General features: G+C 39.1%; 2 protein-coding genes across 2 annotated transcripts in view; one reads left to right on the plus strand and one right to left on the minus strand.

Annotated features, from left to right (window-relative positions):
* SLC38A6 (solute carrier family 38 member 6) overlaps positions 1-12,503 on the minus strand; it is a 73,133-nt gene extending 60,630 nt beyond the window's left edge. Inside the window, exons 1-3 of the mRNA XM_007471506.1 lie at positions 12,241-12,503; positions 10,999-11,129; positions 8,858-8,931 (exon numbers count right to left, since the gene is read on the minus strand). Of these exons, the coding sequence (XP_007471568.1) occupies positions 8,858-8,931; positions 10,999-11,129; positions 12,241-12,345 (310 nt within the window). The 5' untranslated portion in view covers positions 12,346-12,503. The remainder of the gene's footprint in view (positions 1-8,857; positions 8,932-10,998; positions 11,130-12,240) is intronic.
* Positions 12,504-12,862: 359 nt separating this feature from the next.
* TRMT5 (tRNA methyltransferase 5) overlaps positions 12,863-25,936 on the plus strand; it is a 13,549-nt gene continuing 475 nt past the window's right edge. The window contains 4 exon segments of the mRNA XM_007471515.1: positions 12,863-12,888; positions 13,795-14,450; positions 22,235-22,359; positions 25,317-25,934. Of these exon segments, the coding sequence (XP_007471577.1) occupies positions 12,863-12,888; positions 13,795-14,450; positions 22,235-22,359; positions 25,317-25,934 (1,425 nt within the window).

Consider the following 25,936-nt stretch of genomic DNA (forward strand, 5'->3'; position numbering starts at 1 on the left):
TCAGCAGGATTTACAAATATACTCATTTAATGATCTTATTCCTGAATTTGGGATGTTGTTATAAACAATTTGTTACTTTGAGATTAATATCATTGCATTGTTTCCTAGTATTTTTATCTGTCCACACGTTCACCCAAGCCCCTTGAAAGCAGAGGAATATATTTGTGGGTTGGACGGCCAAAAGCATTGGCACAAGTTACAGCTATGAACTATGGATGCTAAATCAGTTTTGCATAAGAATCCCCTGGAGGACTTTAAAAAATCTATTCCTGAGTCCCACCTCAGATTCTTGGAATTGGAATCCCTGAGGCTTAGAAACCTCTGTTTACAGAACGATCTGCAGGTGTGTCTGATGCACAGACAGATTAAACAGACTAGAGCTGTGGATTTAGAACTATGCTCTGAAGACAAAATACTCAAGAAATACCTGTGAGCTTCCCTCACCTGTTTCAGCCAGAATAATCCTATTTTTATCTATTTTATGTATCTATTCTGCTTCTTAAAGTCTGAAAACAAAGATCATATACGGCAAAGTGAACCCAGCCACATAAGAATTAAACTCATGATTCTGGAGTCAAAACTGACCTAATCCAAAAATAGACAAGACTAGGGACTTCCCTGGTGGTCTAGTAGCTAGGACTCCACACTCCCAGTGCAGGGGGCCTGGGTTCGATCCCTGCTCAGGGAACTAGATCTCACATGCCACAGCTAAAAATCCTGCATGCCACAACTAAAAGTTCCCACATGCTGCAACTAAAAGATCCTGCATGCCACAACAAAGACTGAAGATCCCGCATGCCACAACTAAGACTTCGCAAATAAATAAATAAATATTAAAAAAAAAAAAAAAAAAATGACCTGGGATGGGAAAGAGCACAGAATATTTGAGTAATTGAAAAAAGCCACTATGCAAGAAAATAAAAAAAAAAAAAAAAAGATGAGATTAGACAGATAAAAAGACCAGGACTGGAAGAGAGAGGGAAGATGGCGGAAGAGTAAGACGTGGAGATCAACTTCCTGCCCACAGATACATCTGAAATACATCTACATGTGGAACAACTCCTACAGAACACCCACTGAACGCTGGCAGAAGACCTCAGACCTCCCAAAAGGCAAGAAACTCCCACGTACCTGGGTAGGGCAAAAGAAAAAAGAAAAAACAGAGACAAAAGAATAGGGATGGGGCCGGCACCACTGAGAGGGAGCTGTGAAGGAGGAAAGGTTTCCACACACTAAAAGCCCCTTCGCGGGCGGAGACTTAGGGTGGCGGAGGGGGGAAGCTTCGGAGCCGCGGAGGAGAGCGCAGCCACAGGGGTGCGGAGGGCAAAGCGGAGAGATTCCCGCAAGGCAGATAGGTGCCGACTAGCACTCACCAGCTCGAGAGGCTTGTCTGCTCACCCGCCGGGACGGGCATGGGCTGGGAGCTGAGGCTCGGGCTTCAGTGCTTAGATCCCAGGGAGAGGACTGGGGTTAGCACAGTCTAACACAGCCTGCAGGGGGTTAGTGCACCATGGCTAGCCGGGAGGGAGTCCGGGAAAAAGTCTGGACCTGCCAAAAAGGCAAGAGACTATTTCTTCCCTCTTTTGTTTCCTGGTGTGCGAGGAGAGGGTATTAAGAGCGCTGCTTAAAGGAGCTCCAGAGATGGATGCGAGCCGCTAAGGCTGCTGCTGCCGCCACCAAGAAGCCTGTGTGCGAGCGCAGGTCACTATCCACATCTCCCCTCCCGGGAGACTGTGCACACTGCCACTGCTAGGGTCCTGTGATCCAGGGACAACTTCCCCGGGAGAACGCACTGCGCACCTCAGGCTGGTGCAACATCACGCCGGCCTCTGCCGCTGCAGGCTCGCCTCGCACTCCGTGCCCCTCCCTCCCCCAGGCCTGAGTAAGCCAGAGCCCCAGAAGCAGCTGCTCATTTAACCCTGTCCTGACTGAGCAAAGAACAGACGCCCTCAGGCGACCTACATGCAGAGGCGGGGCCAAATCCAAAGCTGAACCCCGGGAGCTGTGCCAACAAAGAAGAGAAAGGGAAATTTCTCCCAGCAGCCTCAGGAGCAGCGGATTAAATCTCCACAATCAACTTGATGTACCCTGCATCTGGGGAATACCTGCATAGACAACGAATCATCCCAAATTCAGAAGGTGGACTTTGGGAGCAAGATATATTATTTTTTCCCCTTTTCCTCTCTTTGTGAGTGTGTATGTGTATGCTTCTCTGTGAGATTTTGTCTGTATAGCTTTGCTTTCACCATTTGTCCTAGGGTTCTGTCCGTCCGTTTTTGTTTTGTTTTTTCTTTAACTTAAAAAAATTTTTTTTCTTAATAATTTTTATTTTAATAACTTTATTTTATTTTATCTTTATTTTATTATATTCTTTTTCTTTCTTTCTACTTTTTCTCCCTTTTATTCTGAGCCGTGTGGATGAAAGGCTCTTGGTGCTGCAGCCAGGAGTCAGTGCTGTGCCTCTCACATGGGAGAGCCAACTTCAGGACACTGATCCACAAGACACCTCCCAGCTCCATGTAATATCAAATGGCGAAAATCTCCCAGAGATCTCCATCTCAACACCAAGACCCAGATTCACTCAACAACCAGCAAGCTACAGTACTGGACACCCTATGCCAAACAACTAGCAAGACAGGAACACAACCCCACCCATTAGCAGAGAGGCTGCCTAAAATGATAAGAAGGCCACAGACACCTCAAAACACACCACCAGACATCGACCTGCCCACCAGAAACACAAGATCCAGCCTCATTCACCAGAACACAGGCAATAGTCCCCTCCACCAGGAAGCCTACACAACCCACTGAACCAACTTTAGCCACTGGGGACAGACACCAAAAACAAGAGGAACTACGAACCTGCAGCCTGCAAAAAGGAGACTGCAAACACAGTAAGATAAGCAAAATGAGAAGGCAGAAAAACACGCAGCAGATGAAGGAGCAAGATAAAAACCCACCAGACCTAACAAATGAAGAGGAAATAGGCAGTCTACCTGAAAACGAATTCAGAATAATGATAGTAAAGATGATCCAAAAATCTTGGAAACAGAACACAGAAAATGCAAGAAACATTTAACAACAACCTAGAAGAACTAAAGAGGAAAGAAGCAATGATGAACAACACAATAAATGAAATTAAAAATACTCTAGAAGGGATCAATAGCAGAATAACTGAGGCAGAAGAATGGATAAGTGACCTGGAAGATAAAATAGTGGAAATAACTACTGCAGAGAAGAATAAAGAAAAAAGAATGAAAAGAACTGAGGACAGTCTCAGAGACCCCTGAGACAACATTAAACGCACCAACATTTGAATTATAGGAGTCTCAGAAGAAGAAGAGAAAAAGAAAGGGACTGAGAAAATATTTGAAGAGATTATAGTTGAAAACTTCCCTAATATGGGAAAAGAAATAGTTAATCAAGTCCAGGAAGCACAGAGAGTCCCACACAGGATAAATCCAAGGAGAATCACGCAAACACACATATTAATCAAACTATCAAAAATTAAATACAAAGAAACCATATTAAAAGCAGCAAGAGAAAAACAAGAAATAACACACAAGGGAATACCCATAAGGTTAATAGCTGATCTTTCAGCAGAAACTCTGCAAGCCAGAAGGGAGTGGCAGGATGTATTTAAAGTGATGAAGGAGAAAAACCTACAACCAAGATTACTCTTCCCAGCAAGGATCTCATTCAGATTTGATGGAGAAATTAAAACCTTTACAGACAAGGAAAAACTGAGAGAGTTCAGCACCACCTAACCAGCTTTACAACAAAAGCTAAAGGAACTTCTCTAGGCAAGAAACACAAGAGAAGGAAAAGACCTACAATAACAAACCCAAAACAATTAAGAAAATGGGAATAGGAACGTACATATCGATAATAACCTTAAATGTAAATGGATTAAATGCTCCCACCAAAAAACACAGGCTGGCTGAATGGATACAAAAACAAGACGCATATATAGGCTGTCTACAAGTGACCCACTTCAGACATAGGAACACATACAGACTGAAAGTGAGGGGATGGAAAAAGATACTCCATGCAAATGGAAATCAAAAGAAAGCTGGAGTAGCAATTCTCATATCAGACAAAATAGACTTTAAAATAAAGACTATTACAAAAGACAAAGAAGGACACTACGTAATGATCAAGGGATTGATCCAAGAAGAAGACATAACAATTATAAATATTTATGCACCCAACATAGGAGCACCTCAATACATAAGGCAAATACTAACAGCCATAAAAGGGGAAATTGACAGTAACACATTCATAGTAGGGGACTTTAACACCCCACTTTCACCAAGGGACAGATCATTCAAAATGAAAATAAATAAGGAAACACAAGCTTTAAATGATACATTAAACAAGATGGACTTAATTGATATTTATAGGACATCCCATTCAAAAACAACAGAATACACATTTTTCTCAAGTGCTCATGGAACATTCTCCAGGATAGATCATATCTTCGGTCACAAATCAAGCCTTGGTAAATGTAAGAAAATTGAAATTGTATCAAGTATCTTTTCCGACCACAATGCTATGAGACTAGATATCAATTACAGGAAAAACATCTGTAAAAAATACAAACACATGGAGGCTAAACAATACACTACTTAATAACGAAGTGATCACTGAAGAAATCAAAGAGGAAATCAAAAAATACCTAAAAACAAATGACAATAGAGACACGACGACCCAAAACCTATGGGATGCTGCAAAAGCAGTTCTAAGAGGGAAGTTTATAGCAATACGATCCTACCTTAGGAAACAGGAAACATCTCGAATAAACATCCTAACCTTGTACCTAAAGCAATTAGAGAAAAAAGAACAAAAAATCCCCAAAGTTAGCAGAAGGAAAGAAATCATAAAGATCAGATCAGAAATAAATGAAAAAGAAATGAAGGAAACAATAGCGAAGATCAATAAAACTAAAAGCTGGTTCTTTGAGAAGATAAACAAAATTGATAAACCATTAGCTAGACTCATCAAGAAAAAAAGGGAGAAGACTCAAATCAATAGAATTAGAAATGAAAAAGGAGAAGTAACAACTGACACTGCAGAAATACAAAAGATCATGAGCGATTACTACAAGCAACTCTATGCCAATAAAATGGACAACCTGGAAGACATGGACAAATCTTTAGAAATGCACAACCTGCCAAGACTGAATCAGGAAGAAACAGAAAATATGAACAGACCAATCACAAGCACTGATATTGAAACTGTGATTAAAAATCTTCCAACACACAAAAGCCCAGGACCAGATGGCTTCACAGGCGAATTCTATCAAACATTTAGAGAAGAGCTAACACCTATCCTTCTCAAACTCTTCCAAAACATAGCAGAGGGAGGAACACTCCCAAACTCATTCTACGAGGCCATCATCACCCTGACACGAAAACCAGACAAAGATGTCACAAAGAAAGGAAACTACAGGCCAATATCACTGATGAACACAGATGCAAAAATCCTCAACACAGTACTATCAAACAGAATCCAAAAGCACATTAAAAGGATCATACACCATGATCAAGTGGGGTTTATTCCAGGAATGCAAGGATTCTTCAGTATACTCAAATCAATCAATGTGATACACCATATTAACAAACTGAAGGAGAAAAACCATATGATCATCTCAATAGATGCAGAGAAAGCTTTTGACAAAATTCAACACCCATGTATGATAAAAAACCCTGCAGAAAGTAGGTATAGAGAGAACTTTTCTCAACATAATAAAGGCCATATATGAGAAACCCACAGCCAACATCATTCTCAATGGTGAAAAACTGAAACCAATTCCACTAAGATCAGGAACAAGACAAGGTTGCCCACTCTCACCACTCTTATTCAACATAGTTTTGGAAGTTTTAGCCACAGCAATCAGAGAAGAAAAGGAAATAAAAGGAATCCAAATCGGAAAAGAAGAAGTAAAGCTGTCACTGTTTGCAGATGACATGATACTATACATAGAGAATCCTAAAGATGCTACCAGAAAACTACTAGAGCTAATCAATGAATTTGGTAAAGTAGCAGGATACAAAATTAATGCACAGAAATCTCTGGCATTCCTATATACTAACGATGAAAAATCTGAAAGTGAAATCAAGAAAACACTCCCATTTACCATTGCAACAAAAAGAATAAAATATCTAGGAATAAACCTACCTAAGGAGACAAAAGACCTGTATGCAGAAAATTATAAGACACTGATGAAAGAAATTAAAGATGATACAAACAGATGGAGAGATATACCATGTTCTTGGATTGGAAGAATCAACATTGTGAAAATGACTCTACTTCCCAAAGCAATCTATAGATTCAATGCAATCCCTATCAAACTACCACTGGCATTTTTCACAGAACTAGAACAAAAAATTTCACAATTTGTATGGAAACACAAAAGACCCCGAATAGCCAAAGCAATCTTGAGAACAAAAAATGGAGCTGGAGGAATCAGGCTGCCTGACTTCAGACTATACTACAAAGCTACAGTAATCAAGACAGTATGGTACTGGCACAAAAACAGAAAGATAGATCAATGGAATAGGATAGAAAGCCCAGAGATAAACCCATGCACATATGGTCACCTTATCTTTGATAAAGGTGGCAGGAATATACAGTGGAGAAAGGACAGCCCCTTCAATAAGTGGTGCTGGGAAAACTGGACAGGTACATGTAAAAGTATGAGATTAGATCACTCCCTAACACCATACACAAAAATAAGCTCAAAATGGATTAAAGACCTAAATGTAAGGCCAGAAACTATCAAACTCTTAGAGGAAAACATAGGCAGAACACTCTATGACATAAATCACAGCAAGATCCTTTTTGACCCACCTCCTAGAGAAATGGAAATAAAAACAAAAATAAACAAATGGGACCTAATGAAACTTAAAAGCTTTTTCACAGCAAATGAAATCATAAACAAGACCAAAAGACAACCCTCAGAATGGGAGAAAATATTTGCAAAGGAAGCAACTTACAAAGGATTAATCTCCAAAGTTTACAAGCAGCTCATGCAGCTCAATAACAAAAAAATAAACAACCCAATCCAAAAATGGGCAGAAGACCTAAATAGACATTTCTCCAAAGAAGATATACAGATTGCCAACAAACACATGAAAGAATGGTCAACATCATTAATCATTAGAGAAATGTAAATCAAAACTACAATGAGATATCATCTCACACCTGTCAGAATGGCCATCATCAAAAAATCTAGAAACAATAAACGCTGGAGAGGGTGTGGAGAAAAGGAAACACTCTTGCACTGCTGTTGGGAATGTGAATTGGTACAGCCACTATGGAGAACAGTATGGAGGTTCCTTAAAAAACTACAAATAGAACTACCATATGACCCAGCAATCACACTACTGGGCATATACCCTGAGAAAACCATAATTCAAAAAGTGTCATGTACCAAAATGTTCATTGCAGCTCTATTTCCAATAGCCTGGAGATGGGAGCAACCTAAGTGTCCATCATCGGATGAATGGATAAAGAAGATGTGGCACATATATACAATGGAATATTACTCAGCCATAAAAAGAAACAAAATTGAGTTATTTGTAGTGAGGTGGATGGACCTATAGTCTGTCATACAGAGTGAAGTAAGTCAGAAAGATTAAGACAAATACCGTATGGTAACACATATATATGGAATCTAAGAAAGAAAAAAATGTCATGAAGAACCTAGGGGTAAGATGGGAATAAAGATACAGACCTACTAGAGAATGGACTTGAGGATATGGGGTGGGGGAAGGGTAAGCTGTGACAAAGTGAGAGAGTGGCATGGACATATATACACTACCAAACATAAAATAGATAGGTATTGGGAAGCAGCTTCATAGCACAGGGAGATCAGCTCAGTGCTTTGTGACCACCTAGAGGGGTGGGATAGGGAGGGTCAGAGGGAGGGAGACGCAAGAGGGAAGAGATATGAGAACATATTTATATGTATAACTGATTCACTTTGTTATAAAGCAGAAACTAACACACCATTGTAAAGCAATTATACTCCAATAAAGATGTTACAAAAAGAAAAAAAAAAGACCAGGACTGATGAACATAGAGTATTTGTTAATGCCAAAAGAAAACCCTTATGAAAGCAGTTCCGTAATTCATACACTTTTATTTATTGCAACTTAAAAGAACTTATTCAATAAATGACTGAATTGCATAATAAAGTTTCAAATGGAAAAAACTCATACACATATAAGGGGGGCAGAGATGGCAGTAGTAGATCTGGGAAGGTGTTCTCGAGGAGATGATCACCCTACAAGAAAGATGGCCAGCATGAACACCTGTCTACTGCCCCGTAACACAAGGTCTGGATTCTTTAAACACCTTTCAGGTGCTTCCCCTAATCTAACCCAGAAAACTATGTCATGTGTTGTGGAGAAAGGCAGGGAAGAATGCTGGTTTCCTCCTCCCATTCTGTCCTTGGATATTCCCCTGTAGGATTGGGTCTACATATCCTGACCTTCTGAAATTCTCCATTTCAACCATCCTACCTAATAATAATGTATGTCCGCTGGAAATATGAGATTTGAGACAGCCAATCCAATGTACATAGATATAATCACAATGGGCTACTTCATCAAATGAATCGGCATAGGGCTTTCCCTGGTGGCGCAGTGGTTGAGACTTCACCTGCCGAAGCAGGGGACACGGGTTCGTGCCCCGGTCCGCGAAGATCCCACATGCTGCGGAGCGGCTGGGCCCGTGAGCCATGGCTGCTGAGCCTGCGCGTCCAGAGCCTGTGCTCCGCAACGGGAGAGGCCACAAAAGTGAGAGGCCCGCGTACCGCAAAAAAAAAGAATCAGCATAACATTTTACTCACCTCTCTGAATACACAAACTAAGCAGGAGATGAACTGAGTAAGAAGCCAGGAGAGCGACTATCAGCAGCAAGAAACTAAACTATAAAACAGCACATGGTCAAATCCCCCCAAATTTCTTTTTTATGGTATCTTATTAAAAAAACATTTTTTTTTCACATTCAAATGCTCACAGGGACTGTCTTTAAGTAGTTGGATTATGGTAAGAAGATACTTTCTATATTTACCAAATTTTATTTAAACGAATATGTACTGCTTTTAAAGTAAAACTCAGGGCTTCCCTGGTGGTGCAGTGGTTGAGAATCTGCCTGCCAATGCAGGGGACACGGGTTCGTGCCCCAGTCTGGGAAGATCCCACATGCTGCGGAGCAACTAGCCCTGTGAGCCACAATTACTGAGCCTGCGCATCTGGATCCTGTGCTCTGCAACAAGAGGCCGCGATAGTGAGAGGCCCGCGCACCGCGATGAGGAGTGGCCCCCACTTGCCGCAATTAGAGAAAGCCCACGCATTTAAAAGAAGACCCAACACAGCAAAAATAAATAAATAAATATTAAAATAAAACTCAGAAAAAAACCAAAGTTTATTTAAAACGACAAAAGAATTTCCTTCTTTAGCGCTCTTGTCTGCTGACTGCTGGTTTAGCCATTCAGTTATCTTGTAATACACCCCTTTTATAACTATTTTTCCTATTGTTAAGTCTAGAGAGAAGTTTCAGTTGTGAAATCTCATTGTCTTCTTTTTTCTTTCCTTTATTCCTCCCCTTCCAAAGATGTGTACCTCCCTATAATTTTGAATTAACACTGCATTTCCTAGCATCTATTAAACACACTCACCAAACCAAACCAAAAAAATACAGTTAACACACTTCTAATGACACAATTTGAAAAATGTGCAATGTAATAATTGGGGTCCTCTAGCCAAAAGTATGAAAAGAAACAGCATGAATAATCCCCTACTTATTCTCAGGAAGGTACTGGCAGGACAAACTTCTAGAGAGCTGTCCCCAGTGAAGTGCTCCCGAAGTTGAAGAAATTCTATCTTTGTAGTCCACTTAATACTTGTTAATAAGTAGCAAAACTGAGAGGTGAAAGTACACTTGTAAACTGATGTCAGAGACCTCACAAAGTAACAGTTTGGCATCACCAAATGGAAACTGTGATATGATTCGTCAAGCACCCATTCAGTGGTATACATCTGCGTGTAAGACGCTGGAGTATAAAATGTGATTTTTCAAAGGGAACTAAGAAATAAGTCCCATGATTATGTCTTGCCTAAGATGTCACACATAGCTTTGAAGTTTTAAAACTATGGAAGTCCGTGAATACATCCCATAATAAAAGCAAGTTGGTTTGCTAATCAAGAATTTCAAAATAAAGGCAAAAATGAACCTAAATGAGACTATGTATTTTATTTTTATTTTTTTTGAGACTATGTATTTTAAATTTCCTAGAAAAATAGGTCTGCTTCTACTGACAAAACAAACTTGTTCATTCATTCTATTAAGCATGGTGCTAGATGCTAAGGATAAAGTCTAGTCCTAAAGGATTTCAGGGTTTAGTGGGGAAACTCACTTGCAAACAAATCATTATATTATAACAAAAGAATAAATATATAGAGTACTATGGAAGCACAGAAAAGACAGGAATGTCTTCTATCTTGGGAAAACTGGCATATGAGCTGTCTCAAAAGATGAGAAGGAATAAGCACAGAATACATGTCTAGCCTCAGAAAGTGAAACAAGACTACCTAAGTAGGAAGAGAGAAGGAGATGGAGAGAAATGAAAGAATCATGTGCTTTATTTACACTCACAAAATCGCTATTTATAAGTAATCTGCATGGCTGATAAACTTTGATTTACTTTGGCCAACTTGACACAACAAACAAGCCACTTCTTAAGGTTATAAACAAGTGTGGATCAAGTTTCCATTTTTTAAAATTAGCCACACTTTGGATGAAAAATACAAATTATGTAGCATCCCTCCAAGCTACAGACTAGCAACAATACAAGAGTAAGAGGAAAATGCTAAAACCCCAGAAATAACTAGAAATTGTATAATACCAGCTTCTGCTGCCTATCTCTTTGCTTCTCAGTGTACTATAAAAATGAAAAAAAAAATAAGTAAAATAAGAAAAAAAACTCACCTAAATCCAAGGATACCAGTATGAGCCATAACATAAGCTAAGCCAAGGATGCCACTTCCTATGATGGCATTCATCAAATTAAACACTGAGAAACCAAATGAAACACCTGGGGATCCCTGTCTGTGAAGTTCCTGTAAGCACACAAATTTAATAAAGTGTTTGAATGGTGAAGTTCAAATTTCCTTCAGAAATGACTGACACGTTATGGAGAAAGTCTCTTACAAACCACAGGCATCATGTAACATACTAGCTGCTCAACCAGCACTGGTTCCCTTTCCTTCCCTTCTCACCACTCACTAGTGCAGCTCCGGGAACCTAGTTTCCTGGGAAAATCATTGCCACCTGCACAGAGACCCGGTAGGCTTCAAGAAGAGCCATGACTAACCAACCTTGTGACTGCAAAAGATGAAGATAGGGTAAGACGGGGTGGGGACAGAGAGCAGGCAGATGTCCTCAAGATCACGTGATTACTGAATCCCTGAGTCAGCTTGAGCTGCTGCAGACAACTGTTGCTCCCCAATTAGTAGGACTGCAAAACTAATCTCTATTTATACACTCAATGAATTAAGTCTGCCCAACTGGAAGGATGGTCAGGAATGCCATGCAATGACGATATAATAAATAGAAGCAATTCACATTGCTCTGGCGAGGATACACCCCAGAAAACACTCTCCCCTAAAATAGCATTCGGGAACAAAGTCCTAGAAACTGTTATTGCCCTGGGAATTGAGTTAAAGAGCCGAAGTTCCCACTGCACAGGCTTTAGGGCCAGGGAAGTGCTACATACTTATTACCAGGCCACCTCCGCTCCTTTACGGTTAAGGATCTTTGTATTAAGATGTTTACAGGTCCCCAATGACTAAGCCGAGAAAAGAAAAATCTTGTGACTCTTGCAAAAAGCTCACAAGACTAGTGGAGGAAACGAGATGCCGACAAAGATACTAACAAACAGCAGTGAGTTACATAACCGCGGGGCTGCTCCTCTGTGGGCTCCCCAGCCTCCACCCGCTGCTGCACCTCTTCCACCTGAGCCTGCACCTTTACTTCAGCTTCTCTTTCTAGGACACTTTAGGCTCCTATCACATTCATGAACTCCGCCAGATCTCCTCGGAATCTCGGCTGCTGCCTTTGGGCCCCAAGCCCTCAGCTTCTCCCCTCTCCCCTTGCCATCCCCTTTCTTTTCCGGGTTTTATTTGGCAGGCACTTCAGAGAAGTGCCGGGAAGCTTGTGGAGCGAACTTACGTTGCTAAGCAACGGGCTCAACTCTTTCGCCTCCGCCTCTTCGGGCTGCCTGGCAGAGACAAACCAGCCGGGCTCAGCGTCCACGATCCCCCAGGGCGCCTCCATGCTGCTCACTGGCCGACTACCCAGTCCATCTACAAGTTACTACCCCAGCCCTCCCGTCGGGTAGTCGCGCCAAAGGCGGAGCTATGTTCCCGGCCCTTCCGGCTTCCCGTACCTCACCAGGGCCGGGAAGAAAGGAGGAATCGACGTGATCTGATGACGCTCGCCCCTCGGCGGCGAACATTGATGGTGTCATCGAGGGCCCGCCCACCCGCCGGCGACCCGTTTCCGAGCTGCACCAGAGCATGAGGTGAGTGTCTGGTCTTGGAGCCAGCTGCTGGGCGACGCAAAGAAATGAGATGGTGACGTTGGTGAGGTGGCGGCCGCGGTGCCCTTGATAGTTCGAAGAGGCTGAGGGTATGGTGGCGGCACGGGTCCGCTCGGGGCTCGCGCTCTCTGGGCGCGGAAACGTCACGAGGTCACCCACCATCTGGTGCGGAGCCTAGGTCTGAGTACGGCGGAGTGAGAAGTGTTTCATCTTTTCAAAAGCTTTCCGATAGAGCCTTTAGCCACATTTTGCATGCGGAAAGACGAGACTCACAATAAGTAATTTACCCAAGATCACACATCTGGTTAACTTCTAGACCCAGTTTGAACCCTGACTGTGAACTTTGACAGCTGCTTTACAGGGATCCCGGGCAGGGCCCTTTCTTCTGACAATTACTTCTTCGGTATTCCAGAAGGCAAAATTAATAACTGATACGGCTACTGGGATGTGCATATAACACTGAGCAAAGTTCTCGTCCTCAAAATACTGAACTGCTACTGGGATGTGCATATAACACTTAGCAAAGTTCTCGTCCTCAAAATACTGAAACCTCTAGTTATAGGCAGTACTTGTGGCAGTAAAACATCGAAGACGACATTGAAATAGATTAAGAGCGCAGGCGCTGGATTTTAATCCTCGCTCAGCCACTTACAGCAACGAGACTTCGGGTCAATTTACCTACTTCTGAGATTTAGTTTACTCGTATACAAGATGAGAATGTGATACCACACACCTCCCAAGATTGACAATGTGCATAAAGTGTTTAGTACAACATCTGACCCATTAAGCATCCATAAGAATATCCTTTTAAAAATTGACATTGGTAAAATCGTAAATATAGTGACCATTTCGTTTAGAGATAATCCTTTAGCTTAAACTTCAGCCTTCTAATCCCAAACATGTTCTGTAGAAAATTGTGGGTGGGGAGGTTTATTGACTATAGGGAGGGTGACGGATCACTAAGCCCTAGTCCTGGCAGCAGGTGGATTGAAGGTTCAAATCTTCCAGTCATCCTGTCCTAGAAAAGATAGTATACTTCTCACGTACCACTAAAAGTTTTAATTATCAGCATTTAGCAGGCTATTTAAAACAGTAGTGAATTTAAATTTTTATCCTCAAGACCTATTGTGAACATGTTTAGTTTGTAACTTTATGGTATTTCTTTTAATTAATACTTTTTTTAGGATCTTATGGAGGCCATTTGGATTCTCAAGAAGACTTCTCAAAGTGGAAAGCTGTAGAATAACTGAAGCAGAATCATTGAGTCCACTAGCTTGGGCATCACTGATACAGAAGCTTAGCAGAACACCTGGTATTTTCTTGTTGGATCAAAGAAAAAGATTCTCAACCATGCCTGAAATAGAAACAAATCAGAGAGACTCTGAATTGTTTTCACCCCCCTCTGATGTTCGAGGAATGACAGAACTTGATAGAACAGCTTTTAAAAAGACAATCACCATCCCGGTGCTTAAAGTGAGGAAAGAAATAGTCAATAAATTGATGCGATCCCTTAAAAGGGCAGCACTGCAGCGCCCAGGCATAAAACGTGTGATGGAAGATCCAGAAGATGAAGAAAGTAGACTAATTATGTTGGATCCCTATAAAATGTTTACTGATTATTCCTTTGAGAAGGGAGAACTCAGTATTTTAAAGCAGCTGAATGTCAATCCACAGATATCTAAATATAACTTGGAACTAACTTATGAAAATTTTAAGTCAGAAGAAATCTTGAAAGCTGTGCTTCCTGAAGGTCAAGATGTGACTTCAGGGTTTAGCAGAGTTGGACATATTGCCCACCTGAACCTTCGAGATCATCAACTGCCTTACAAGCATTTAATTGGTAGGTGTGTCTTAGTAATATTCACATATTACAAAGGAATTAGCAAGTTCTAATTTTTGTTAAAAAAATTTTTTTTAATGCTGAATTACAGAATCAGGACATTTTATCATTTTAATTTTAAGCTGGATCTTAAGCTACATATTCTTTCTTTTGAGGGCCATTTTGGAATACTCTTCCCAGAGTCATAGCAATCTCTAAATATCAATTCAAGCTTTTGTGTACACAATACATAAGCATAAACTTGAATTACTTACTTTTGTAAAACTCTTTGTCAGTTTATTATTTTGGTATACAGGACTTGTTAGTCCTTCAGGACTATGTTGAATGCTAGGTTTCATGAGTGTTTCATAGTCAGAAGGGCAAGACACTGTTTAGTCATGCTTTCATTGATTCCGTTAACTGAGCCTCTTCTGTATGTCAGGCACCATACATTTTTAGTGTTCCTAGCCTTTTAGAAACACTGCTGTGTATCTCTTACCTCTGTAGCCCAAAGTTGAAGCGTGGGTCTTTTATGCTTTGGGATAAGAAAGAACTAGAAGACTAATCAAAATCGCACTTGTTCTTATATAAATATTTAATGTCCATGCATTCTCCAGATTAATTTTTTTTAATGTAGAGTAATTGTCAGAACTTCTGAGAATTATTTTCAGCTTTAAAATGTAGTGCTCAGTGTTTTGCATGGGTAGGATTTCAGAGCTATGCTATTATGCATTTCCTTTGTTTTTATTGATGAAAGGAGCTGATAATGCATAGTGATAACATAATAAATACTTAAGCAGATCCTTATAATTATGACCAGGTGCAAATGTCAAGTATAGGCTTTCCTATGAGTCATTGCCTATCCTAACTCAACATTCCTTTTAGCACTCTTATTTTATAAACTCTCTTTCATAAAGGGGCACTCATAGATTAAAAATGAAATATTTTCATACAGCGGTAATTCTAAAGCTATTACTACAGACCTTCAGAATATTGTTTTTATTTCATTCCTCATTTCAAACTAACTTCTGTACCTTAAAAGTTGAGTTCTGATACCTGAAGCAGAACAAGATAAGAACAACGATTGACAAGTATTGACATTATCATATTCAAAGTCAGGTATTTAACTATCAGAGAGAAATTGGACAAATTCTGGATGTTTTTAAGCATATTTGTGTTATGGAGTACTTTATACTAACTTACAGATCAAGTTGTCTTTCCTTATACAATGACATACTGTACAGATTCTTTTTTTTAATTTAATTTTTTTATACAGCAGGTTCTTATTAGTCATCCGTTTTATACACATCAGTGTATACATGTCAATCCCAATCTCCCAATTCATCACACCACCACCACCACCACCACCCCCGCCGCTTTCCCCCCTTGCTGTCCATGTTTGTTCTCTACATCTGTGTCTCACTTTCTGCCCTGCAAAACGGTTCATCTGTACCATTTTTCTAGGTTCCACATATATGCATTAATATACGATATTTGTTTTTCTCTTTCTGACTTACTTCACTATGTATGACAGTCTCTAGGTCCATCCACGTCTCTACAAATGACCCAATTTTGTTTCTTTTTATGGCTGAGTAATATTCCATTGTATATATGTGCCACATCTTCTTTATCCATTCATCCGATGATGGACACTTAGGTTGCTTCCATCTCCAGGCTATTGTAAATAGAGCTGCAATGAACATTTTGGTACATGACACTTTTTGAATTATGGTTTTCTCAGGGTATATGCCCAGTAGTGTGATTGCTGGGTCATATGGTAGTTCTATTTTTAGTTTTTTAAGGAACCTCCATACTGTTCTCCACAGTGGCTGTATCAATTTACATTCCCACCAACAGTGCAGGAGGGTTCGCTTTTCTCCACACCCTCTCCAGCATTTGTTGTTTGTAGATTTTCTGATGATGCCCATTCTAACGGGTGTGAGGTGATACCTCATTGTACTTTTGATTTGCATTTCTCTAATAATTAGTGATGTTGAGCAGCTTTTCATGGCTTTATGGCCATCTGTGTGTCTTCTTTGGAGAAATGTCTATTTAGGTCTTCTGCCCATTTTTGGATTGGGTTGTTTGTTTTTTTAATATTGAGCTGCATGAGCTGTTTATATATTTTAGAGATTAATCCTTTGTCCATTGATTTGTTTGCAAATATTTTCTCCCATTCTGAGGGCTGTCTTTTCGTCTTGTTTATGGTTTCCTTTGTTGTGCAAAAGCTTTTAAGTTTCATTAGGTCCCATTTGTTTATTTCTGTTTTTATTTCCATTACTCTAAGAGACGTATCAAAAAAGATCTTGCTGTGATTTATGTCAGAGTGTTCTTCCTATGTTTTCCTCTAAGAGTTTTATAGTGTCTGATCTTACATTTAGATCTCTAATCCATTTTGAGTTTATTTTTGTGTATGGTGTTAGGGAGTGTTCTAATTTCAATCTTCTACATGTAGCTGTCCAATTTTCCAAGCACCACTTATTGAAGAGACTGTCTTTTCTCCATTGTATATCCTTGCCTCCTTTGTCATAGATTAGTCAACCATTGGTGCACGGGTTTATCTCTGGGCTTTCTATCTTGTTCCATTGACCTATATTTCTGTTTTTGTGCCAGTACCATATTGTCTTGATTACTGTAGCTTTGTAGTATAGTCTGAAGTCAGGGAGTCTGATTCCTCCAGCTCCTCTTTTTTCCCTCAAGACTGCTTTGGCTATTTGGGGTCTTTTGTGTCTCCATACAAATTTTAAGATTTTTTGTTCTAGTTCTGTAGAAAATGCCATTGGTAATTTGATAGGGATTGCATTGAACCTGTAGATTGCTTTGGGTAGTATAGTCATTTTCACAATATTGATTCTTCCAATCCAAGAACATGGTATATCTCTCCATCTGTTGGTATCATCTTTAATTTCTTTCATCAGTGTCTTATATTTTTCTACATACAGGTCTTTTGTCTCCCTAGGTAGGTTTATTCCCAAGTATTTTATTCTTTTTGTTGCAATGGTAAATGGGAGTGTTTCCTTAATTTCTCTTTCAGATTTTTCATTAGTATATAGGAATGCAATAGATTTCTGTGCATTAATTTTGTATCCTGCAACTTTACCAAATTCATTGATTAGCTCTAGTAGTTTTCTGGTGGTATCTTTAGGATTCTCTGTATATAGTATCATGACATCTGCAAACAGTGACAGCTTTACTTCTTCTTTTCCAATTTGTATTCCTTTTATTTCTTTTTCTCCTCTGATTGCTGTGGCTAGGACTTCCAAAACTATGTTGAATAAGAGTGGCGAGAGTGGACATCCTTGTCTTGTTCCTGATCTTAGAGGAAATGCTTTCAGTTTTTCAGCGCTGAGAATGAAGTTTGCTGTGGGTTTGTCATATATGGCCTTTATTATGTTGAGGTAGGTTCCATATATGCCCACTTTCTGAAGAGTTTTTATCGTAAATGGGTGTTGAATTTTGTCAAAAGCTTTTTCTGCATCTATTGAGATGATCATATGGTTTTTATTCTTCAATTTGTTAGTATGGTGTATCACACTGATTGATTTGCATATATTGAAGAATCTTTGCAGCCCTGGGATAAATCCCACTTGATCATGGTGTATGGATCCTTTTAATGTGTCATTGGATTTTGTTTGCTAGTATTTTGTTGAGGATTTTTGCATCTATATTCATCAGTGATATTGGTCTTTAATTTTCTCTTTTTGTAGTATCTTTGTCTGGTTTTAGTATCAGGGTGATGGTGGCATCATAGAATGAGTTTGGGAGTGTTGCTTCCTCTGCAATTCTTGGAAGAGTTTGAGAAGGATGGGTGTTAGCTCTTCTCTAATGTTCAATAGAATTCACCTGTGAAGCCATCTGGTCCTGGACTTTGTTTGTTGGAAGATTTTTAATCACAGTTTCAATTTCATTACTTGTGGTTGGTCTGTTAATACTTTCGGTTTCTTCCTGGTTCAGTCTTGGAAGGTTATACCTTTCTAAGAATTTGTCCATTTCTTTCAGGTTGTCCATTTTCTTGGCGTAGAGTTGCTTGTAGTAGTCTCTTAGGATGCTTTCTATTTCTGCAGTGTCTGTTGTAATTTCTCCTTTTTCATTTCTAATTTTACTGATTTGAGTCCTCTCCCTCTGTTTCATGATGAGTTTGGCTAATGGTTTATCAATTTTGTTTATCTTCTCAAAGAACCATCTTTTAGTTTTATTGATCTTTGCTTTGGTTTTCTTTGTTTCTATTTCATTTATTTCTCTCTGATCTTTATGATTTCTTTCCTTCTGCTTACTTTGGGTTTTGTTTGTCTTCTTTCTCTAGTTCCTTTAGGTGTAAGGTTAGATTGTTTATTTAAGATTTTTCTAGTTTCTTGAGGTAGGCAGAGTTCCCTCTTAGAACTGCTTTTGCTGCATCCCATAGGTTTTGGATTGTCATGTTTTCATTGTCATTTTCTCTAGTTATTTTTTGATTTCCTCTTTGATTTCTTCAGTGATCTCTTGGTTATTTAGTAACATATTGTTTAGCCTCCATGTGTGTTTTTTACGTTTTTTTTACCTGTAATTCATTTCTAATCTCATAGCATTGTGGTCAGGAAAGATACTTGATATGATTTCAATTTTCTTAAATTTACTAAGGCTTCATTTGTGACCCAAGATGTGATCTATCCTGGAGAATGTTCCGTGCACACTTGAGAAGAAAGTGTAATGTGCTGTTTTTGGATGGAATGTCCTATAAATATCAATTAAATCTATGTGGTCTCTTGTGTCATTAAAGCTTATGTTTCCTTATTAATTTTCTGTTTGGAAGAGCTGTCCATTGGTGTAAGTGAGGTGTTAAAGTCTCCCACTATTATTGTGTTACTGTTGATTTCCTCTTTTATAGCTGTTAGCAGTTGCCTTATGTATTGAGGTGCTCCTATGTTGGGTGCATATATATTTATAATTATTATATCTTCTTCTTGGATTGATCCCTTGATCATTATGTAGTGTCCTTCCTTGTCTCTTGTAACATTCTTTATTTTAAAGTCTATTATATCTGTTATGAGTATTGCTACTCCAGCTTTCTTTTGATTTCCATTTGCATGGAATATCTTTTTCCATCCCCTCACTTTCAGTCTGTATGTTTCCGTAGGTCTGAAGTGGGTCTCTTTTAGATAGCATATATATGGGCCTTGTTTTTGTATCCATTTAGCAAGCCTGTGTCTTTTGTTTGGAGCATTTAATCCATTCAGCTTTAAGGTAATTATCAATATGTATGTTCCTATGACCATTTTCTTAATTGTTTTGGGTTTTTGTAGGTCCTTTTCTTCTCCTGTGTTTCCCACTTAGAGAAGTTCCTTTAGCATTTGTTGTAGAGCTGGTTTGGTGGTGATGAATTCTCTTAGCTTTTACTTGTCTGTAAAGCTTTTGATTTCTCCATTGAATCTGAATGAGATTCTTGCCGGGTTGAGTAATCTTGGTTGTAGGTTCTTCCCTTTTGTCACTTTAAGTATATCATGCCACTCTCTTCTCGCTTGTAGAGCTTCTGCTGAGAAATCAGCTGTTAACCTTATAGGAGTTCCCTTGTATGTTATTTGTCATTTTTCCATTGCTGCTCTCAATAACTTTTGTCTTTAATTTTTGCCAATTTGATTACTGTGTGTCTCGGCATGTTTCTCCTTTGGTTTATCCTGTATGGGACTCTGCACTTCCTGGACTTGGGTGGCTATTTCCTTTCCCATGTTAGGGAAGTTTTCAACTATAATCTCTTCAAATATTTTCCCGGGTCCTTTTTCTCTCTCTTCTCCTTTTGGGACCCCTATAATGCAAATGTTGTTGCATTTAATGTTGTCCCAGAGGTCTCTTAGGCTGTCTTCATTTCTTTTCATTCTTTTTTCTTTATTCTGTTCTGCACCAGTGAATTCCACCATTCTGTCTTCCAGGTGACTTATCCGTTCTTCTGCTTCATTTATTCTGCTATTGATTCCTTCTAGTGTAGTTTTCATTTCAGTTATTGTATTGTTCATCTCTGTTTGTTTGTTCTTTAATTCTTCTAAGTCTCTTTAAACATTTCTTGCATCTTCTCGATCTTTGCCTCCATTCTTTTTCCGAGGTCCTGGATCATCTTCAGTATCATTATTCTGACTTCTTTCTCTGGAAGGTTGCCTATCTCCACTTCATTTGGTTGTTTTTCTGGGGTCTTATCTTTTTTCTTCATCTGGTACATAGCCCTCTGCCTTTTTATCTTGTCTATCTTTCTGTGAATGTGGTTTTTGTTCCACAGGCTGCAGGATTGTAGTTCTTCTGTTGTCTGTCCTCTGGTGGATGAGGCTATCTAAGAGGCTTGTGCAACTTTCCTGATGGGAGGGACTCATTGTGGGTAGAGCTGGCTGTTGCTCTGGTGGGCAGAGCTCAGTAAAACTTTAATCCACTTGACTGCTGATGGGTGGGGCTGGTTTCCCTCCCTGTTGGTTGTTTGGCCTGAGGTGACCCAACACTGGAGCCTACCCGGGCTCTTTGGTGGGGCTAATGGCGGACTTTAGGAGGGCTCATGCCAAGGAGTACTTCCGAGAACTTCTGCTGCCAGTGTCCTTGTTCCCACTGTGAGCCACAGCCCTCCCCCCCCCCGCCTCTGCAGGAGACCCTCCAACACTAGCTGGTAGGTCTGGTTCAATCTCCTATGGGGTCACTGCTCCCTCCCCTGGGTCCCGATGCACACCCTACTTTGTGTGTACCCTCCAAGAGTGGAGTCTCTCTTTCCCCCAGTCCTGTTGAAGTCCTGCAATGAAATCCTGCTAGCCTTCAAAGTCTGATTCTCTAGGAATTCCTCCTCTTGTTGCCAGACCCCCAGGTTCAGAAGCCTGCCGTGGGGCTCAGAACCTTCACTCCAGTGGGTGGACTTCTGTGGTATAAGTGTTCTCTAGTTTGTGAGTCACCCACCCAGCAGTTGTGGGATTTGATTTTATTGTGATTGCGCCCCTGCTACCATCTCATTGTGGCTTCTCCTTTGTCTTTGGATGTGGGGTATCATTTTTGGTGAGTTCTAGTGTCTTTCTGTCGATGATTATTCAGCAGTTATTTGTGATTCCGGTGTTCTCACAAGAGGGTGTGAGAGCACGTCCTTCTACTCCGCCATCTTGAACCAATCAGTATGTAGATTCTTATAAATTTTTAAAGTGCTGACAAAAATGTAGACTTTGATTATAGGGCATCAGTATACCATTGCTGGTGTACTTTATCCTTGTAGCTTTTTCTGCTCTGGCAAATATTTGACATAAAGAACAATTTAAGTAAATGGACATTTTATTTAGATAAAACTCTAAAGAATCTATGTTTCTTTTATTTGAAAACATTATTTTGCTGGTATGTGTTTCCAAAGTGGAAGTATCTGTTTCAAATACACAGTCAAGCAAACATTTGGTTTGAGGCCAACGAGGACAGGCTGGTGTTTTCTGGGACCATTTGTTCCCAAAGTCCTTACATCTCTTCTTTCTGTTTTTTAACCAATTCCCTATGGTCTACGTGTTTGCTTACTGCTGTATTGATACATTTGAGAAGACTAAGTAAAAGATACGGAAAAATATTAGGTAGAACAAAACTCCTCAAAAATTTTTTTTTATAAATGTACCCACACATTTTTTGTGTGTGTTTGCATTGGGGGCTGTCAGACATTAACTTTAGTAATCTGTTGAAGTTTTAGAATTGCATGCCTCTTTACACATACTAGGTGCAGGTTTTGTCTATAAACCAAAAGAAAATATAGTTCACATCAATTTCATACTTGCAGTTTTAGCTTTTATTTTGCAGCCAAACGGCAATATTTATTATGAATTCTCTGCTTTTAGGCCAAGTTATGATTGACAAAAATCCAGGAATCACCTCAGTGGTAAATAAAATCAATAACATTGATAATACCTACCGAAATTTCCAAATGGAAGTGCTATCTGGAGAGGAGAATATGATGACCAAGGTATGGAGTATTTTATTGTCTCCTAATAGAGTGTATATCAAGATTAATGTTTGAAATCACAATAGATAACAAAGATTAAGAATATATAGTACCCAGTATTGATGAATATGTGAGAATGTGAGCATTTACATATACTATTGATGGGAGTGCAAATTTGATACAGTCAGGAAGAGTATATGGTAATATATTGCAGTTTTGAATAGATACATCCTTTGACCTAGAATTCCATTTATAGGAAGTTATCTCAAGGATATAACTGGACAAAACTATAGTGATGTACGTACTAGGTTCTGCATCATTTTTTTTTTCCTTTTTTGGTTGCGGCACGTGGCATGTGGGATCTTAGTTCCCCCACCAGGGATCAAACCTCCCACCCCCTGCAGTGGAAGCACGGAGTCTTAACCACTGGACTGCCAGGGAAGTCCCTGCATCATTTTTATAATAATAAATAAAACAAACGAAGAAATGGAAACAACCTAAATGTCATCAGTAGCTAATTGATTACATTTTGGTATAATAATACAATGGAATACTCCATCATTAAAGATTATTTATATTTAGCTCTATACTTAAAATAAATTGCCCACTGACACGTTAAGTGACAAGAAATAAGTTGTAGAACAGTATATATAACATAGTTACATTTTAACTATGATAATTTTAAGTATGTAAATGTGCATATACACCAGAACATTAACAGTGAGTATATTTTTATTTGGTATAGTTACTGGTGACCTTTGTTATCATCTGTATACTTTTCTACTGAGCACATATTTCTTTTATAAGAAAAAAAAATCTATTTCAAAGAAAAAATAATTTAAAATATGTAGGGATTCCTGGTATAAATCACTTTCTTATCTTCCACCCCCCAAGTCCTCTGGAGTGTTGGATATAATAAACCTTTTTTAAGCCCCTTATATAATTGCATGTTAACATTATGTGAAATTTTGTACCCAAGCTAAGAAATAGGTTAAACTCTCTCCATAATTTTAATGACAAAAGCCACTCTTAAAGTGTTAGTCATATCTTTTAAACAGGACTATATAAAACTCAGGAGAGAACTTATGCAAAATAATTTTAAGATTCTGGGCCAATATTTCTCCAGAATTTAATAGTGTCAGAATATTAAAATACCATTTACTACACACTAATTTTAGGTCCTGAGCTAAATGCTTTAAATATAACAAATCCTAAGAGACCCACAAGATAATGGTTGTTGTTATTCATATTCTCTTTATGCAGATGAAATAACTAGGAATGACTGAGCAGAGTGTTTGGAGCAAGGCTTCTGACTCGAGTCCATGCATGATCTTTCCTTGTATACCAAACCTCCACTGCCTACTACTTGTGTATAATGTATGAGGTCTGTTATGGCAAGCAAGATTTGAATATGAATCCTTTGGTAATAACAGTGCTTATCTCAGCCGACATGAAGACCTACTAAACTTTAGGCATACCCTGATTGAACATTTTGCGTGTTCTTTTCTTGGTACTGACCCTTAGGGTAACAGATAGTATCATTCTTCTCAGAAAGAACATCTAAAAGTTCTGAGAAATTTCTGTAATTTTATAAATGCCTTGTGATTGATTTCCTAAGTCAACTAAAGCTTGTTCTTAAGGACATACTTTATACCTAATATTTATACTGTCAAATAAATGTAAAAACTCAGTATAATTTCTTTGCTCCAAACAGAATCACATTTAAGTTTAACTTTAGGAGCTCATGTAACATTTAAGTAGTATGTGTGTATATTGTGAGGTAAAAAGATTCCTAAAGTGAATCTGCTGAAAGTCATGCTTAACTAAGGGAGCGAGATATCAAAGACAGCATGATAAAACCAGAGGGATACTTAGAATCTAATTTTTTAAGAAAGAAGTGTGATTCACATAAAGAGCTTAAAAGGGGAGTAGAAAGATTTCGGAAAAAGCATCCCAAGACATATTTAAGCGTTCCAAGTTATATACCTAGAAAGACTTTTAGTTGGCAGAATCATAAAGAAACATTTCCAGTACTGGAACCTTAATAATATGGCCAGAGCATCTGATGTGGTCAGGAGGAAAAAAATATGTACAAATTTGGAATTAAGGTCCATGAAGAGAGAATACAGAAGATATCTCTATCATATTTATAGAACTTAGGAACTTTCTGGCCTTTGATTCTTCATCTGTTAAAATAAGGGGCTTAAGATGATGGGTGAGGTCACATTCTACAACTGTAATTGTAGTTTTGTTTTCTGTTTTCTATCATGTTTATGATAATCCCCAAAGAAATGCTGCAAAGTCTTAATTTTGTTCAAGACTCTGCTTCACTGTATGTATTTAGTTTATCCATGAAAACTCAGATTTGGGAAAGGAGAAAGTAGGGGAATAATTTGTTCTATACACTGGCTCTATTTATAGACATGAAACCTGCAAAGTCCAAGTAACTGTCTGAAAACACAGCAAAATACCTCCAAATTCAATGACACATGACACATCTATCATGACTCCCCCTGACAAACTGAAAACTAAGGAGGGAAGCTTGCTTGCTGTGTGAAAGTGCTGTCTGCAACTTAGCTATCCACCATGAAGATATGTGTTGTGTGTTGTTTCAAAGTATAGGTTTTTTTTCTATCAAGTGACAGGAGAGAGTATAATTAAGCCAGTCAATTGGCCTATCTGAAAAATTCCTAGTGTGATTGGAGAACCACTTTATAGCCCTTTAGGATGAGATGGAGAACCATTTGGCTTTGAAGAGATAACTTTTCTCATGAAAACTTCTAATGCAAGATATTAGGTGGCCTCAAGTATAGCATAAACACCAGAATTCTAATTAAAATGCCTTTAAATGCACTGCTTTTTTTGCTCTTAATAATACTAAATTTAAATATGTGTATGTCTGTGAGTGCATCCATCCAATATCAGTGACTAGAACTTAAGACTAAGCAGTTTAACCAAAAGCATAATACCTTTTTCAGGTTCGAGAGAACAACTACACTTATGAATTTGATTTTTCAAAAGTCTATTGGAATCCTCGTCTCTCCACAGAACACAGCCGTATCACAGAACTTCTCAAACCTGGGGATGTCCTATTTGATGTTTTTGCTGGGGTTGGGCCCTTTGCCATTCCAGTAGCAAAGAAAAACTGCACTGTATTTGCTAATGATCTCAATCCTGAATCCCATAAATGGTTACTACACAATTGTAAATTAAATAAAGTGGACCAAAAGGTGAAAGTCTTTAACTTGGATGGGAAAGACTTCCTCCAAGGACCAGTCAGAGAAGAATTAATGCAGCAGCTGGGACCACTGTCAAAAGAAAGAAAACACTCTGTGCACATTGTCATGAACTTGCCAGCAAAGGCTATTGAGTTTCTCAGTGCTTTCAAATCACTCTTAGATGGACAGCCATGCGGCAGTGAGCTTTTTCCCATTGTGCACTGTTACAGCTTTTCCAAAGATGCTAATCCTGCTAAGGATGTTCAGCAACGAGCTGGAACTGTGTTAGGCATCTCCTTGGAGGCATGCAGTTCAGTTCACCTAGTAAGAAATGTGGCCCCTAACAAGGAAATGTTATGCATCACTTTTCGGATTCCTGC

This window comes from Lipotes vexillifer, unplaced genomic scaffold, assembly GCF_000442215.2.
Source record: "Lipotes vexillifer unplaced genomic scaffold, Lipotes_vexillifer_v1.1 scaffold1188, whole genome shotgun sequence".
NCBI lineage: Eukaryota > Metazoa > Chordata > Mammalia > Artiodactyla > Lipotidae > Lipotes > Lipotes vexillifer.